General features: G+C 38.0%; 1 protein-coding gene across 2 annotated transcripts; it reads right to left on the bottom strand.

Moving 5' to 3' along the window:
- Positions 1-844: 844 nt before the first annotated feature.
- TMEM237 (transmembrane protein 237) lies at positions 845-14553 on the bottom strand. 2 transcript variants are annotated; one of them, XM_085299412.1, is made up of 13 exons: positions 14487-14553; positions 13634-13665; positions 12635-12645; positions 12032-12088; positions 9904-10017; positions 9402-9516; positions 8510-8670; positions 7797-7920; positions 6442-6633; positions 5744-5817; positions 5166-5259; positions 3852-3973; positions 845-2976 (listed from the first exon to the last, which is right to left on the bottom strand). In XM_085299412.1, the coding sequence occupies exons 1-13, from the start codon at positions 14502-14504 to the stop codon at positions 2909-2911; spliced, it is 1182 nt and encodes a 393-aa protein (XP_085155538.1). In that variant the 5' UTR covers positions 14505-14553; the 3' UTR covers positions 845-2908. The 2 variants fall into 2 exon arrangements, with proteins under 2 accessions (XP_085155538.1, XP_085155537.1); XM_085299411.1 differs by lacking the exons at positions 13634-13665; positions 14487-14553 and having other exon boundaries at positions 9402-9469; positions 12635-12688.
- Positions 14554-15047: the final 494 nt, after the last annotated feature.

The raw sequence follows: 15047 nt of genomic DNA, 5'->3' as shown, positions 1-15047 counted from the left end.
TTTTCTGGCTAGGTTTCAAGATTTACAGTGCCATTTCTGCCTGCGTGGAAGACAGGGCAGGAAAAAACGCCAAACACACACACACACAAAAGTTTTCCCATAACCATCTGTTCAGAGTTTGCGTATTACATACAATGTCAACATAGGACAAATACGAGTTAGACAGCTTTACTTTAAATAGGCAGCTATTTGGAATTGGAAATATCCCAATTATCTGGAAACAGTACAAAGGAGTACAGTCACTTTTAACAGTAGTTTAGGTCAGTTGTGTTTGATATACTTAAAAATGAGAAATTGGCACTAACTTCCTCAGTAATATTTTTCATTAACACAAAAATACAGCATTAATAAACAGGATAGAAATGCACAAAAGCATGTCAATTAAGGCTTCTACAGATACTACACGTTCTGTAATTAAATGTCYATTCCGTAAACTTCAGAAAGTTCTAAACTTCAAGTAGCTAAACAAAAAAGCTCTCAGCTGAACTCAAACTGCATTGTGAGGCTTAAAGGAATRAGAAGTACTTTGTAAAAAAGGTAATTAACCAACAAGTTTTTTACTTCTATGTGATTTTAAATGACAAATTTCAAGCCTTATTCATTCAAATATGAATATACCCAGCCCCTCCCAAAAATACAAACTGGAGAGGCAAGCCTGGTTTGAAATATTGACTGCATAGGATCATTAACTTAACCCCTGCTCATTMATTTAAGCAAACCCCACACTTTAGAACAAGAACACGCACCTGGCTCTGGGCTAGCAGATGCTTTGTCAAAGGGACACTTAGGAGGCCAATTCTTAGCCATAATGTCAGAAATTTAATCAAGCAGTTAAGTTTTTCCATTTTTCCAGTACTGATTCAATGCCCTAGAACTATTGAGCGCTGAGCTCCATGACTTTATGGGCAAAATTACACTTCTTATCAAGCCCAAGTTGCAAGGAAACTAAATACAGACCTAGAAGCCAGCACTGATCTTCAGGAGCTCAGCAGTTTTGGAAATCAGACACATCATACACGAAGAAGGTCCTATGCTCATCTCCCCTGGGGTGGAAACCTGCAAGGGAACACTAAGTAGTGCCTCTTCCCCTCCTCTTCTACAGTCAAATCAAGACAAAAGCTTCCAATGTCACASTGAAGGGGACTGCCACCCTAAAACTCCCAATTTTAGTACATAGTGCAGCGCGAGCCATAATTTAGCTCYTGAGTTATGAAAAAATACATGCACAAGAGCCACCACAACTTACATAAAACATTAACAGCTCTTTCCCACACCAGTGTGAGTGCTCCAGAGTATGTCCAACAGCAATGGAACATGTCCTTTTCATTTTGGTGGAATCACTTATTCAAGATTACTCACASCATTCTAAAAACATCAGGAATGCTGAATTTTTGAGTTTCCTAAATGTGCTGGATGCACACGACAGACCTTAAGTGTTCTACAGGGCAGGAAGAGCCTTCGTTACTCATCTCATCCTTGCCCTAAAACAACAGAGCTAACAGCATGAAAAGTTACTGGCTCTTTAACTACTGATCTTCAAAACTACAAATTGCAGTAGTTCTCCAGTGAACTTCAGCAGCTGCACCCCTTCACAAACCTGCTTAAGACACATGACTTTACATGTTATATTTAATACAATATGTATTAAATAAAATACACAAATAGGATATATACTTTAAGTTATATTTCTTGAGAAATTGATTTTAAAATCTATTTAGGAGATTGTTTTGTTCTCCTAGACATCTGTGTTTGCCACTAAAATATTGAAGAAAAATAAAATCTTGGGTGTCATCAAAAACTAGATTGCCACTACTACTATGGTATCACTACGCAGAAGGTGGGTTGCTGTAAGGTTTTTGTTTTGCTTTAATAAGCATTTTCTTATAATTTTAGGAAGAAATTTCCTGTTCCATTCCTAACACAAAGTTACAAACGGTTTTGGAAGAAATCATTCACCATCAAAATAGGTGGAAGTAACATCTATAAATTCCAAGTTTCTTTAGAAAGAGCAGGGAATAATGCTATTATTCTTACCATACTACACAAGATAACTAGAAATTAGAACACTGTTCCTGTGACTGGCTTTGTAACAGTTGTACTTCTTGACTACCAAGAAATTAAATGACCTATATTTTCTATTGGCAATCCAAAAAGCCCCACTTGAAAAAAGGGCATTTTAGGTATTAATTAGCTGACCAAATTGCTATAATGTCAAAACTTCTGTTTCTTGCATCTACATCATCTTACAAGAACTTGGTATCGTCAGGACCTTTGTCAAGAGAACTAAGTGAAGAGATATGAAAAAGTAGTGTCCTCTTTTAAGGAATTATCAAATTAAGTCCTTGACAATCAAGCCCTATACTCTAGAAAAATGCTTTTTATGACAACACCAGATTATTCTGTGTTTGCTAACTCTGAAATGTTTTGCGTATTTTCTAACTTCATGTTTTGTTATAACCTTTCTTAAACTGCTTTCCTTATACGGAGATTTTTTTTTATGACCTCTAGAAAATATTTAACCAAGTCAGAACCTAACTGTATGAGCTGATAACAGCATCAATAATAAAGTGCAACCTGTTGAGGARTGTAGAGTTCTCCAGAAGCACTGAATACCTGATCTTCTGCATCCATCTATTTTCTTTGGCTATCTAGGCAGCAATGTTTACAAAAACAGCTTGACTATGCTCTAGAGATAATTTACTTCATAAAACAAAAAGCAGAAGTATAAAAGTTTTAAGTTACCTTTGGAAATTTAAGAAATAGTATACATAATRATGAAACAAAACCAAACATATACAATATAAAAATACAATTTTTGCTTTATGAAAAGTGAAATATATGGCTACAATACAAAGAAAATGTTGAGCCATTGGTCACAGCTACAATATTTGAAGATGCTTGTTCCACACTATGGCTGGACTCTGGGTAAGATATCCCCCTGAGGAAATTCCTCAATTTCAGCATGAAACATCAGTTCTAAAAGAGAGAGAGAGAAGAATTCTATTTAAAAAGCTTAATCCAAAAACAATTTAATTATAGCTGAAAAGTTCTCTGGCATTTCCCCAAACCTCCTCCTTTTCCTCCCAAGCAAAAACTCAGTAACAACAAGAGCCACCACTGTCTGTAAAAACATGTCATTGCCCCTAAAACATTAACAGAATTAGCAATGATGTTGACCGCTGATCACATGCAATAGCATCCTGTATTCAGTTTGGACACTTAAATAAAATCAGAAAGGAGACTGAGGGACTTAAAGTTTTGCAAGTGTCAGATTCATGAAAAGTTTTCCATTTACAGATTCATTCATTTTTGTATATACCCACCCTGTGAATCACAGTGTTAAATTAGAGACACAGGAACCTGAGACAAGAAAGTCACGAATTACACTGCTTACAGCTAGCTGTCATCAAGTAATGTTGTGTTGAAAAATACCACACTAAACTCAAAACACATTCAGCATTTCCAAAAGGGGCATTAACAACATAAGGAAAATTTCTAAAATGTAAGCAGAATAACTAATTATTCAAAATGCTGTTAAAATCAAAATTATTTTTCTACAAAGAGGACACAGCACACAAGTGTCACGTGTCAAAAATTGCTTCAGCCAGGACAAACAAGTCTATTTTCTCAGGCTGCTGTCTCCCCTCTTCCCCCTCAGTTACTACTTCTTACTTGGAAGACCAAGCACAGATATCAGAACCCTAAAAGGCAATTGAGAAGTTACTAGGAGAGAAGACAAAGCACATCATTCCTCAGCCGCAGCACTTCTCAGTACTAGTCTTGAATACAAAACACAGTAGATAGAAGCTTGAACAGGAGTCATTAACATTTTGCCTGTTAATGTTTTCTACCTTCACTGTGGTCTAGCTCTGGTCGGTAAGACAGGAAGATCCAACTTGTCCCAACTAGAACAGACACTACCAAATTTACCACAATCCATGGCTGAAGAATTTCTTCCTCTGTACCTGCCAACCTAGGCAAAATATGTCACAGGATCAGTCAGGGATTCACTGGTACATACATGTGGCAATTACAGTTTCAACAGAGCATCGCAACAAGAAACTTCCTAAGCCTGGTGTGAAACCATAACTACCTCTACCATCCTGATGGCTTTGAGTTACAAAGGCCTGGTAAAGAGAGCAAATACCAAAGACATGGACTAAGCTAAGAAACCTTGTTATCTGACAATGAAAATCCACTGGTAGATTTCAACAGTAAATTCCTTTCCCTGACCAAGAGACAGAAAATAAAAGTTAAAATGCATAGTAAACTTCTACTGTGGTGAAAGACACAGCAGTAWGTCTATTTTATTTGAAGCACTTCCTCATAAGGAAGCAAGGCAAGYGAACAGCAAGTCAGCAAAGTCTGGCTAGAAGCCAGCATAAGGGCCTGCATACATATGCTGTAGGGCAGATCATGTAAGGTTTTAAGAAAATTATGATTTAAATTAGTCTGTATCTTTCTTGCTGTCATAATGCTATCAGTCAGGTAGGTTTAGGTTTTGTTACTGAAGACTGTCTTTTCAATTAACTGAAYGAACACTTATAAAAGTTGTTAGAGAGAAAAACTGTCTAAATACCTAAACCATCAAGTCTTCTTTATTTTACTTCTCCTGGTCTATTTAAAAAACTCATGCTGTAAGAGTTCAAACCTTATTAGAAAGTACCAGATTTAAATGGGAGCTCCTAATATGAAACAACACACTTCATATTTACTGTCCTTTGTGTTTGCTAAGCCCTTGCATCCTGTTTCTTGGACAGATTACACTATCTCCTCCAAAACCAGCACTGACTCCCAACAGAATGTTCTGCCCATGGACACCCAAGGGTTATCTCAGTGGATTCACATTTCCCCAGCAATGAGATTAAATTTCCTGCCAGGCTTGAGGTTTTCAGCATCACTCAGGCAGGCTCTTGTTCGAGATATTACGGATCTGCGACAAGTATGGCTGAGCCCAACTTTGAGAGTTCTCATTATTCAGTGAAATTATCAAAAATTCAGGTCAAGCTCACATAGAAATCTTAGTAAAGAAATCTTTGATTAATACTTTCGTATGCATATTGTATAACCTTTCAAATCCACGAGTTTGACAAAGATTCCTAAGTGGATTATGTTATAAAGTGAGCTATGCTCTGATTTACAGAAGTGATTTTTTAGTTTCCTACCAGATGCTGCCATTTTCTGAAGGTGGTGTGTAGAGGTTAATTCTGTCACATGTCATCTGCTGGCTTAAGGACAAGATAAGAGCAGCAAAGTACACTGGAAGAAATTGAATTAGTAGTGTTTTTGCTATAAACAACAAAAATGCTGTTACATCACTGCACGATAATTATCACTGCATTTTCTTTCCTCTCACTCTACTGCCTCCCACAATACCGTCACCTTTAATTCATTCTCTCTTCAGCATTTCCAGATCCATCAAAATACGGTTTCTGCACTTTTGCATCTATTGGCTACATCAAAGGTGGCATCTCATGATTCTCTTTTTTGGTGGATCTCTGCTTTGTATTCAGAAGTGGGAACAGAAATATTGCACTAATAGCCCCACTAATACTTTTAATCCCTAATACTGAAAAAATAACTACATAGCACAATGTTCAGAGTCCCTGAATGACATTTTCTACTATTTAGCAATTCATTTAACCTGAAAATAACCAAGGAGAAGTTTTCTCTGAAAACTCAGCCTAGGATTTCTCCATTTACTTTCTTTCAGAAAATACTCTAACTACTTCAGAATACTTACAGAAAGAGGCTACTGCTGCTGGGTCTAGGGTAAGAAAGCCCCTCAGTGCAACAGATGCTTTCGCCAGATCAATCCTGGTGGAAAAAAATGAGTCATTAGAGCAGCTCAGTAAGACATCATCATCATTGCTCCTAGCAACATTCTACTGTTCTTTTACTTTTTGCAAGATACCTTTTTCCACCTCTGTTATTGTGCCTCACTACACAACTACATTACACACACCAGCGACAATCCTCATTATGCCACAGGAAAGAAAGTCAGAAACTAAGAAGGATTTTCCACAAGGCTTGTAACTTCCACACTGCAGACCCTTCTGGAACAGGGAGGCCTCACAGAGGTCTGGCCCCCTCTCTAAAAGTCACCATTCATTTTRGTGTCCACATCAGCAGCTCAGTTTTGCTAACATAACTACTCACATAGCTTCTGTTCCTGTACCTATCTAAACCAAGTCTCCCCATCAACTCTCCTGTCTGGTTCACCTCATGATCATACAAACAGTACCAGTATATTGAAGCAAGAAAGCAGGAAGCAGATAGAAACGAGTAACAATACACCAGTATACCTTTTATCTGTAGAGCTGGTCATCTGTAAAAATTGCACTCCAAACATACCATATTAAATCATCAAAATGTGCCAGAGGAGAAAGGAACATATTTTACATGAACTACACACGCCTTTCAAATACAAACATGTTTTACCTGTCGAAGGCTGAGACAGTGCTGATAGACAGCAACAAATAGAACAAACTCTGAGCTGGGTATGCTAGCGTCTTATACTGCTGGAGAAGGTTAGAAACTGTGGAAAGTTGGTTTCCTGCCAAAATGTAGATAACAATGATGTTCCATAYAGCATACCCAGCAAGGAAGCCATGGGTAAAGAGTCCAATCACCCTGAATGGATAAGAACATTAGATGAGGTTAACACCTTGAATTAATAAAGAACTACAGAAGAAAAGCTCTGTAAAGCCATTCATTCAGTCCTTTTGCCGTGACAGGATTGCTGCCATTCACAGATTGTTTTCTGCTCTAGCTTTAAAAATCCTAAGCAATGGGACTTCCACTTTCTGCCTTGACAGACTGCTTCAGTACCTAAGCACTGACTACAGAAAACCCAGATGTTTTGCTTGAACTTATTATTACTTTATTTAATTATTTCTACAGGAGTCAAGTTACATCAGAGAAGCAAAACACTTTGGAAAGCCTTGAATATTTCCCTCCATATCACATTTTCAAAATCTTCAAATAATGATAGAAGCTCCTAAATGCACTCTCCAATTCTGCTTGTAGACCCTAAGACCACAGCCCTTTTCACTTATGCAAGGCTCTTAAATTTGTCCTTGAGAGACAGTCCAGAATTTCCTCAAACGGTTTTCATGCCTGTCATTATTCTTATTGATAACAAAAAGCTGAGAAACAAGCACTGACTTCTAGATGAGACACACTGGGGGCGAGACAACGGCTGTCACCTTCCCATTTTGTACGCAACATGGCCACATGTGCAAAAGTCACTTTTTGCTACTCTGTCCAAACTTATACCTCCATCCAAATTCACTCCTCTTCCTTTTTCATCATCCAAAATTTTTCATTAGGAATTATTTGATTTCAGGTATTTTCTTTATGATCATATCATAGCTGATGGGTACATCTCATTGTGTAACACATTCTCTGTACATCCCTAGCATTTCTATTTTCAGATCATATAAATCTCTTTATTCTGATTTTGTCTGAATCCTTGCAATAGTACTTCTTTGGTTAGCTTCAGCTTATTTTACTTTTTTTTAATATAGGTTGCATTTCACATCTGGTATCTACATCATAAACAGATATTTTTGTCAAAAAAAAAAAAAAAGCAAAAGCAAGAAGACTGAGAAGCTTTATACCAGCTGCATCTCCAATCACCACTTATATATGAAAGAAACAAAGATACATCATAACGGTAGAGAAAAGGAGGAAAAAATGCTAACTTCCAAGGAAAAGAAACCCTGCCCTTCATCCCCTCCCCTCCCRCCCCCGAATTCTGCTTATTGACATCAAAATGTAAGTCTATCAAATACCTGAAACTTCGGTGTACTGAGAGGGCAACATCTCTGGTGGTCCATGAAGCCTTCACATCCATAAGTACATTAATATTTTCAGTGGTTTTAATCAATTCTGCACGGTCAGCTGCCTGGAAACGCCCTAAAAGGAGAGGGAAGTTTAATATTAGAGAGCATTGTTACCTTCCATCATCATTTCTACATTAATACTTAAACTTCTTGACGTTAAAAAGCTGTGCCAAAAGTTCCATCAAAAGATTTCTCCCCTTTCCTGCCCTCTGTCAGCTCACATTCAAATCAGGATGCCCTTGTCAGTGAGCTGCGCTCTGGAAGATCAGGCTATGGATGCAAGAATGTGCAAGGCACTTTGAGTAGTTACTCACTGTTACCTGCCACAGAGCACACTGCTCCATGAAAGACTTTTTGCAATACAGTGTAGGATACTGTCTTTCTCCTTAACATACTGTGAGGATATTGGGGTCAAATAAGCTAAGTTCTGCCTTATCAAACAATCATTTTCATACAAACAATCAAGAAATTAAAATAAACATGCCAGGAAAGCAACACTAATGTTCACTGTTGAAAAATTAGTGTATATTCATTCATAAATAACTTTAGTGCTAGAAAACTTTTTTGTTCTTCACAGCAGTGAAATATTCACTTTTTAAATATAACAAAAAATTAATTACAAAGAATTTACTTACATTACACAAATCACAAGATTTACTCACGATTTTTTTCAACAAACACCTTGCTAACAGGCTGGCTAATCCCAGTAGGAGCAGCAAACACAGGCTGCTGATCTGGGCTCTTTCTATGCTCATCTTCAATGATGTCTTCCTCTTCCACTTCTAACTCATTGGAACACTGCATTTCTGCTGGTCGAGGTTTCCTATCATCACAGGACATACAACAGGGCAGAGAAAGAACAGTGACTAGAATTGAAAAGCTTATGTCTCCTATGAATATATAGCACATCTAACTTGGCTGATAGGAACATGTATAATACTACCCCCACTTATAGTATTAAGGACTAAAATTCCCATAGAACTGGTTATCCAAAACCATAAAGTCAACTCTTGATTTTGGGTTGGCTTTTTTCCCCCCTTTTCATTTCACTTCCAGTGAAACATTAAGGTGGGAAGAAATATATAACAAGTCATTAACAATTAGAAAAAAATCATACAGACTAATTACAAGGCCAAGAAAGTGGATGTTTCCAGTAGAAAGTAGGCTAAATGTTTTAAAGGCTTAGTTCTTGGAGCACAGGCAAATAAGAAGAATTGGAAAACATCTAAGTTTCTGATAAAACTAAGAAAAAGGGGGGAAATTAAAGAAAGCAGTGATACATTCTATCTTCCATGTATGTGACTAAAATTATACCTATGCTAATGTGTTCACAACTGTAATGTAACCAGGTATGTATAAGCAAACAAGCAAAGAAAGTTAGATTTTAGCACTGAAAGAAACAACACACATACTATTTATTGCAAAGGTTGAATGGCATCATGGACTTCAAGATTTCACATTTTTGCAATGTGACAATGTAAAAAACTAACCAGGCACATTCATCGGAGTTATCCCAAATTATAAGCTATACTAGCTACAGTAGYTTTTCCTCACCTAGTTCGTTTTCTGTGTTTGCGGATTGCTGTTTCTTCAGCTTCTGGGACATCCATGCCRTTTCCATTCTGAAACAAGGATGCAACATTCTGCTGTGTAAAAGAGGTCTCAGAATCTGAAAATTTAAAATAAGCCATATGAAAACTTAAAAGTTTTTTAGGATAACATATTTACTGATACACATAAGTATCAGTAAGCTATTACATAAACACAGTGGCAAAAAGTTGATGCTCTTTGGAGTTTCGGATGATAGAAAAAATATATCTTACCACCTCCAAAAATGTATTCCCATTATTTGCATCAGGATCTGTACCTTATGGAAGCCAGAATCAGATACTGAAATTCTAAGTGACCATTATCCCAAAATCATGTTCACCTGTTATCCATGCAAATACACATGGTCTAAAATATTCTTAAACCAAAATGCAAATTGCCCAATTATATTTCTGTGTTAGCAAGTTTTAGTCAGTCTTCTYTCCTATCTACAATTTTTTTAACATACCAGGAGGTACTTTCTTCTTCTTGCGTTTCCKCTGAGGAGGGACATCACGCGGTTCRGGAGTTAGGGGCTCACTGCTTTCAGACTGCCGACGAACAGCTGCTTGCACAATACCATCTGAAATTCAGAAGAAAAACTCCAGTAATTTCATTTCAGAGTAGCTGAGAAACAGCTAAGAAAAAGTTGCCCTTTGCAGTCCTCTCTCACTTCAACTGCTTTGCAGGAGCTCATCTCTGATGCATACATTAAAAAAAAAAAAAAAAAAAAAAAGGAAAAAAAAAAAAAAAAAAAAAAAAAAAAAGGCTTTTATTGTATTAGAGCAAAAGAACAAAAAAGCAGCTCACTATTACAAATCTAATCTTGTTTGATGCTATGACCAAAATGCCTCAAGGATGGGCAATTCAAATGGATTGATCAATCATTCCTGTTAAAAAAAAATAACTAGAATTAGGTGTGCACATCTTTGACAGAGAGAAAGAGCTGTGCCCCAAGTAAAGCTGGATCACAACCAAAGCTGTTCAGATAGCAAGACTTGGAATCCTTTCACTCCTTGGCCAGGAAACTTGTAAAGCTCAGTTATGGGAGCACCTATGCCTTGTGTAAAACTTCTGTATTTACCTGCTTACAGCTGAGACGAAGTATTGGCCAGAAATATAAGAGCTGGAAAACGAAYGTGGTAAGTTAAGACTATACAAGGTGATAACCAGCAGCCTTTCTTTCACTCTGACAGTTTCTTGTAGGTAATCCAAGAAATGGCATAATTCCCATTTGGGTCTGCAACAGAGCACCAATTGAAAGGAATCTATCACATTAAAAGAACTCTGCCTCTCTTTCTCCTTTCTACACACAAAGATCATCATACAAGGTTCAAGGAAAATTAACACAGCAGTTCATTAYAGGTTGACACACACAGCTAGACAGATAAGCACAAAGGCAAAATAGYGTAACATTACAGGGAAATTTAAATGCTAAACAACACGAGATTATACGAGACGCAGAGAAAAAAAACAATTTAGAGAATGTCAACCCCGGTCCAAGAGATGAATTATTAGGCTTTGGAGGAACTAATTTTCCATGGGAGGTTTACATGAAATTTTGTGTACTCTAGTAGCAGTAGCATCAGTTTGCATGATTTGGGKTAAAAAGACAACATTACCTGACCATTTTATGTCACACCTACCTTTTTATTGCCCTTTCAGGTAAAGGGGTTCCTATAACAACTGAATCTTTCTTGTCTCTACTTTAAACACAGGTTTTCCCATGTTTTAGAGTTTTACTATGCTCAAATGCAAAATTAACYAAAGTGCTGGCCAAAATCAAAGACGACTCTGTATCATCATTCAGCTCACTGAAAGCAACACTAAAYAAAACTTGATCCTTAGGAAACCCTACTAGCAACAGCTCTACCTGCTAGTTACATACAAAGATCTTTCATTGAGTTTTAATCAGATAAAGGAGGTTTACTCATCAAAACTTCTTAGGGTCTCAAGTCAACTGTTTTAGAGAAATCTAGCAGCTTCTATCAAGACATTCGGTTTTTAATAAAACAGAGATCAGACTTGTAGKCTTACTTAAAAGCATATGCTTGTTTTACAGACCGATTTTCTGTAAAATACAAAGCTCTGGTACTAGTCATATTTAGGGTCTTACCTCCTAATTTGTTACTTACTTTGGCCAAAGACTGAAATTCGGCCAGCTGTGTTTAAATTAGCTTGTTCTTAGTTCATTCAAAAATCTMAGCACTTAACATATTCAACATCAAAAGCAGATCCATCTGGGAATAACTGTTCAATGCAGAATTCAAAAATTATAGAAAGGAAAACCAGGAAGAATAAAAGTTAAAGGTATATTTTTTCAGTACAGTATCAATATTTGCTGTGTTAATAGTACCAGGAACAAGGAGAGGGATGGRAGAAGATACTTGAGTTACTGTTACAGATTTGTTCTACAACAACGCAATTAGAGGAAAAAAGTCTATGGACATAAAAATCAATTGCAACAACTTTGGCAAGAAGAACTATTTCAGAAGTGCAGTACAAAGCTGAGAACCATGCCTCTGTCAGGAGCTTGGCTACAGCGCAGGTCTCACACGCAATTCCAAACTTCATTTTCAGTCTTGGCAGGATCTTACCTAATGAAGTCTTTCCTTTGGGCTTCCGTTTTTTTGGACGACTGAGTGGAATTTCATCTGTAGAACATAAAATACAATTACAGCTGCCCAGCATGGAGAAACCTCCATTTCCCTTTTTTAGCAGCCATTCTACTGCTAGCCAAAAAAGGAGAGTCCTTTTATAAGTGAAGACATTCTTCACCTTTTGCAGATAACATGATAATTCACCAATTCATACAAGCAAGAAGAGTACAGAAAATGGCAGCAAAACAGAGGATAAGAAATCTTTTGGGTGCAACAGAGGCTAAATAAGCACATACGTGTGCAATAAATGAAAAACTGAATGATTCAAAATAATCCTCTGAAGAATAAACTTGTTTAGAGCATAGTGACAACATTCCAGTTATGCTCATTCAGTACAGAAAYAGCAAGCAGTAAGAGAACAAATAAAAACCCCTAGACAATTCTGACAGTGAGAGCCCAGGCACCCGTGCAGTTTAAATAATTATCAGTCTGCACGGAGGAAAAGCATAGGAACCAAACTTCAAAGAGAGGATGAAGTGACATCAAAAGGTCACTTCATCATTAATACTTTTTGTTCTCTTTAACGTGAAAAGAACTCACCTTGGCTTCCTCTTCACATTTCCACGTTTAAGGAGGAAAGTGTAGAAGAACAATGTAAAAGGAAAGAAGAAAAGAAAGTTAGTTTTGAATCAATCACATTCAAAAGTGTTAAATTCACATCTGTCTTTTCTTTGTTTGMGATTCATTCCCTTATCCCCACTCCTATTTCTTTTTATGAGCAATTCCATACAACAGAGTTAAGAGTACTAAACAATCATCAAGACTCAACAGTTTGTTCATGACTAGGTACAATTTCTTGATTTGTTAGCTGTAGAGCAGATTAAAAGCTTTAACCACCTGGCTATTTAATTAGAACTTGCCTTACTGCCTAATATGTAACAGACCAAGTAGAGAAGTTACGAAACATTTGAACACTAATGTTACTAAAAACAGGAACACTGTTTTTAGTACCACCAAATTTGAATTAAAATATTTTGAAGGACTTCTGATGTACTGCATCACAAAACTGTATAATTGCTTTTCCTTCCTTTCAGCACTGCTAGGATGCTGAAAATGAAAAGCCCATCYTTCTCTTTGTATCATGTCATATTGCTGTCACATATACCTACAAACGTATCCAAGAACACCTAATCCTATTTAAATAAGTCTTCATCCAGAAGGATTTATGATTCACGTACCCAAGAGAAAATGAAGGAAGAAGGAAGGAAGGAAGAAGAGAAAAGGAGATTGAAAAGAAGATCATTAATAAAACTGCAGCAGATTTTAATAAACCTGAAGCAGCCATCTGTCTGAGTCTTTTAAATGGGATTACTTCAAGTAATAAAAATGAAGTGATAAAGTTTCTCAGCCTCTGTAAAACTTTTAAACACTTTTGCATTTCTTGTAAGGGGTTCTGGGATAGCAAATTAGCAAGAAGAGGAACATTTTTAAAGCTTTGATGACTACTCAGATGTTTGGGGTTTTTCTTTTTTTCGATCGCCTTAAAAAACCATTGCAGTACACAACTATTATCAGTTCCATAGGATGAAGTGATCTTACCTTGGCACTGGAGGGAGGGCACGAGGGGGGCACTGCAAGAGAAGGGACAGAGACAAAAGACAACTTCTGTCAGCGTGAAATCACCTCTGAGCACCTGATAAACCACTTCACAGACAACAGCTCTTTCCGGGTATGGTCTGAATATGCTAGATTGCTTTCAAAAGCATAAGAAGCTAAACCTGACTATAAACATCTCGTATGTAAGTAAATACATGAGAAAATACCGAGACATTCCTGAGTAGAGATGATATATAAATATGCAGAGTACCATTGAAGAATAATATGATGCTTTTATCTGAATTTGGACGGGCACTGCATTAGGGACATGCACCTAACAGACATATATGAGGCGCAGCTTGCATTTTGAGTTCATTCGAAGAATTTTTGCATTTCATATTAAATATTGTATCCATACAGCCATTTTAGTTAAATATTAACATACTGCAATAATTTAATAGCAATATATTTGCACAGTATATGGTATGAGCTGAGGGTCTGGCTTTTTTTTTTTAATTAATTAATTAAGCTGTAAATTACAGAACAGGAATATTCAACAGTRATTCAATAAAAAGGAAACAAGTTTGTTAGTTCAAGAGACTTTAGTATGGTAAAACATTATTTAYTGTATGATTTTTAAAATAAATATGCCTTCTTAATCTGAAACCCAGCTCTCACACTAGACAATTCTCTCTCATCTAGAAAAAGGCAGGCAGCTTACTTTCAGATTTYGTGTTATATAATTGTACTAGGAGAGTATAGAGGAAGAAATACTTGCCACAGTCCAAAATACAACCGTAAATAAAACAGCTAAATAAAGCTGCCAGACTGATGACTCGGATGCCTGCAAACTTACCACTTGTTTCTTCCCCATAGCATTTGAAGCTCCCTGAAAGAGGCACTGTGAACTGCTCCCTGCTCCTCTCGCTGCTTACCCTGAAGCCCAGCTAATTCTCGACTAAAAATAAGCTTCGAGCAGCCAGGATTAGCTGGGGGCGAAGCTGCCTGCCCCTGGGCTGGGGCCCAGTCCCACTCCCACTGAACCCAACGGCAGCTCGCAGCGGGAGCTCTCCCCGCTAGCAGCAGCGGGCCCCGCAGGAAGAGCCCGCGCCCTGCCGCGCCGGCTCCCCCGCGTTTCCCCGCCGCGCGGGGAAGGGGAGGCAGGGCCGGGCCTCGCCTCTCCACCCCGGCCCCGGTGCTGCCGGCAGCAGGCWCCGTCCGGGCGAGGGCGCCGGGCCCCGAAGGGCACCCAGCAGACTGCTCAGCGCCGCTCGCAGCAGCGCAGGGCGGGGAAGCCGACCGAGGAAGCCTCGGCGCGCAGCTCGCCCCTTCACTGCTCCCTACGCTTCCGCGGCGCCGGCTGCTGCTGCTGTTACTGAGCTCGGCGATTGAACGCTGGCAGCGCCGAGGCGGCGCG

This window comes from Rhea americana, unplaced genomic scaffold (assembly GCF_003343005.1).
Source record: "Rhea americana isolate MKP2758 unplaced genomic scaffold, rheAme1 scaffold_15, whole genome shotgun sequence".
In the NCBI taxonomy this organism is placed as follows: Eukaryota; Metazoa; Chordata; class Aves; order Rheiformes; family Rheidae; genus Rhea; species Rhea americana.
The sequence above is the reverse complement of the archived record's forward strand: the minus strand, read 5'-3'. Positions and strand labels throughout refer to the sequence as shown.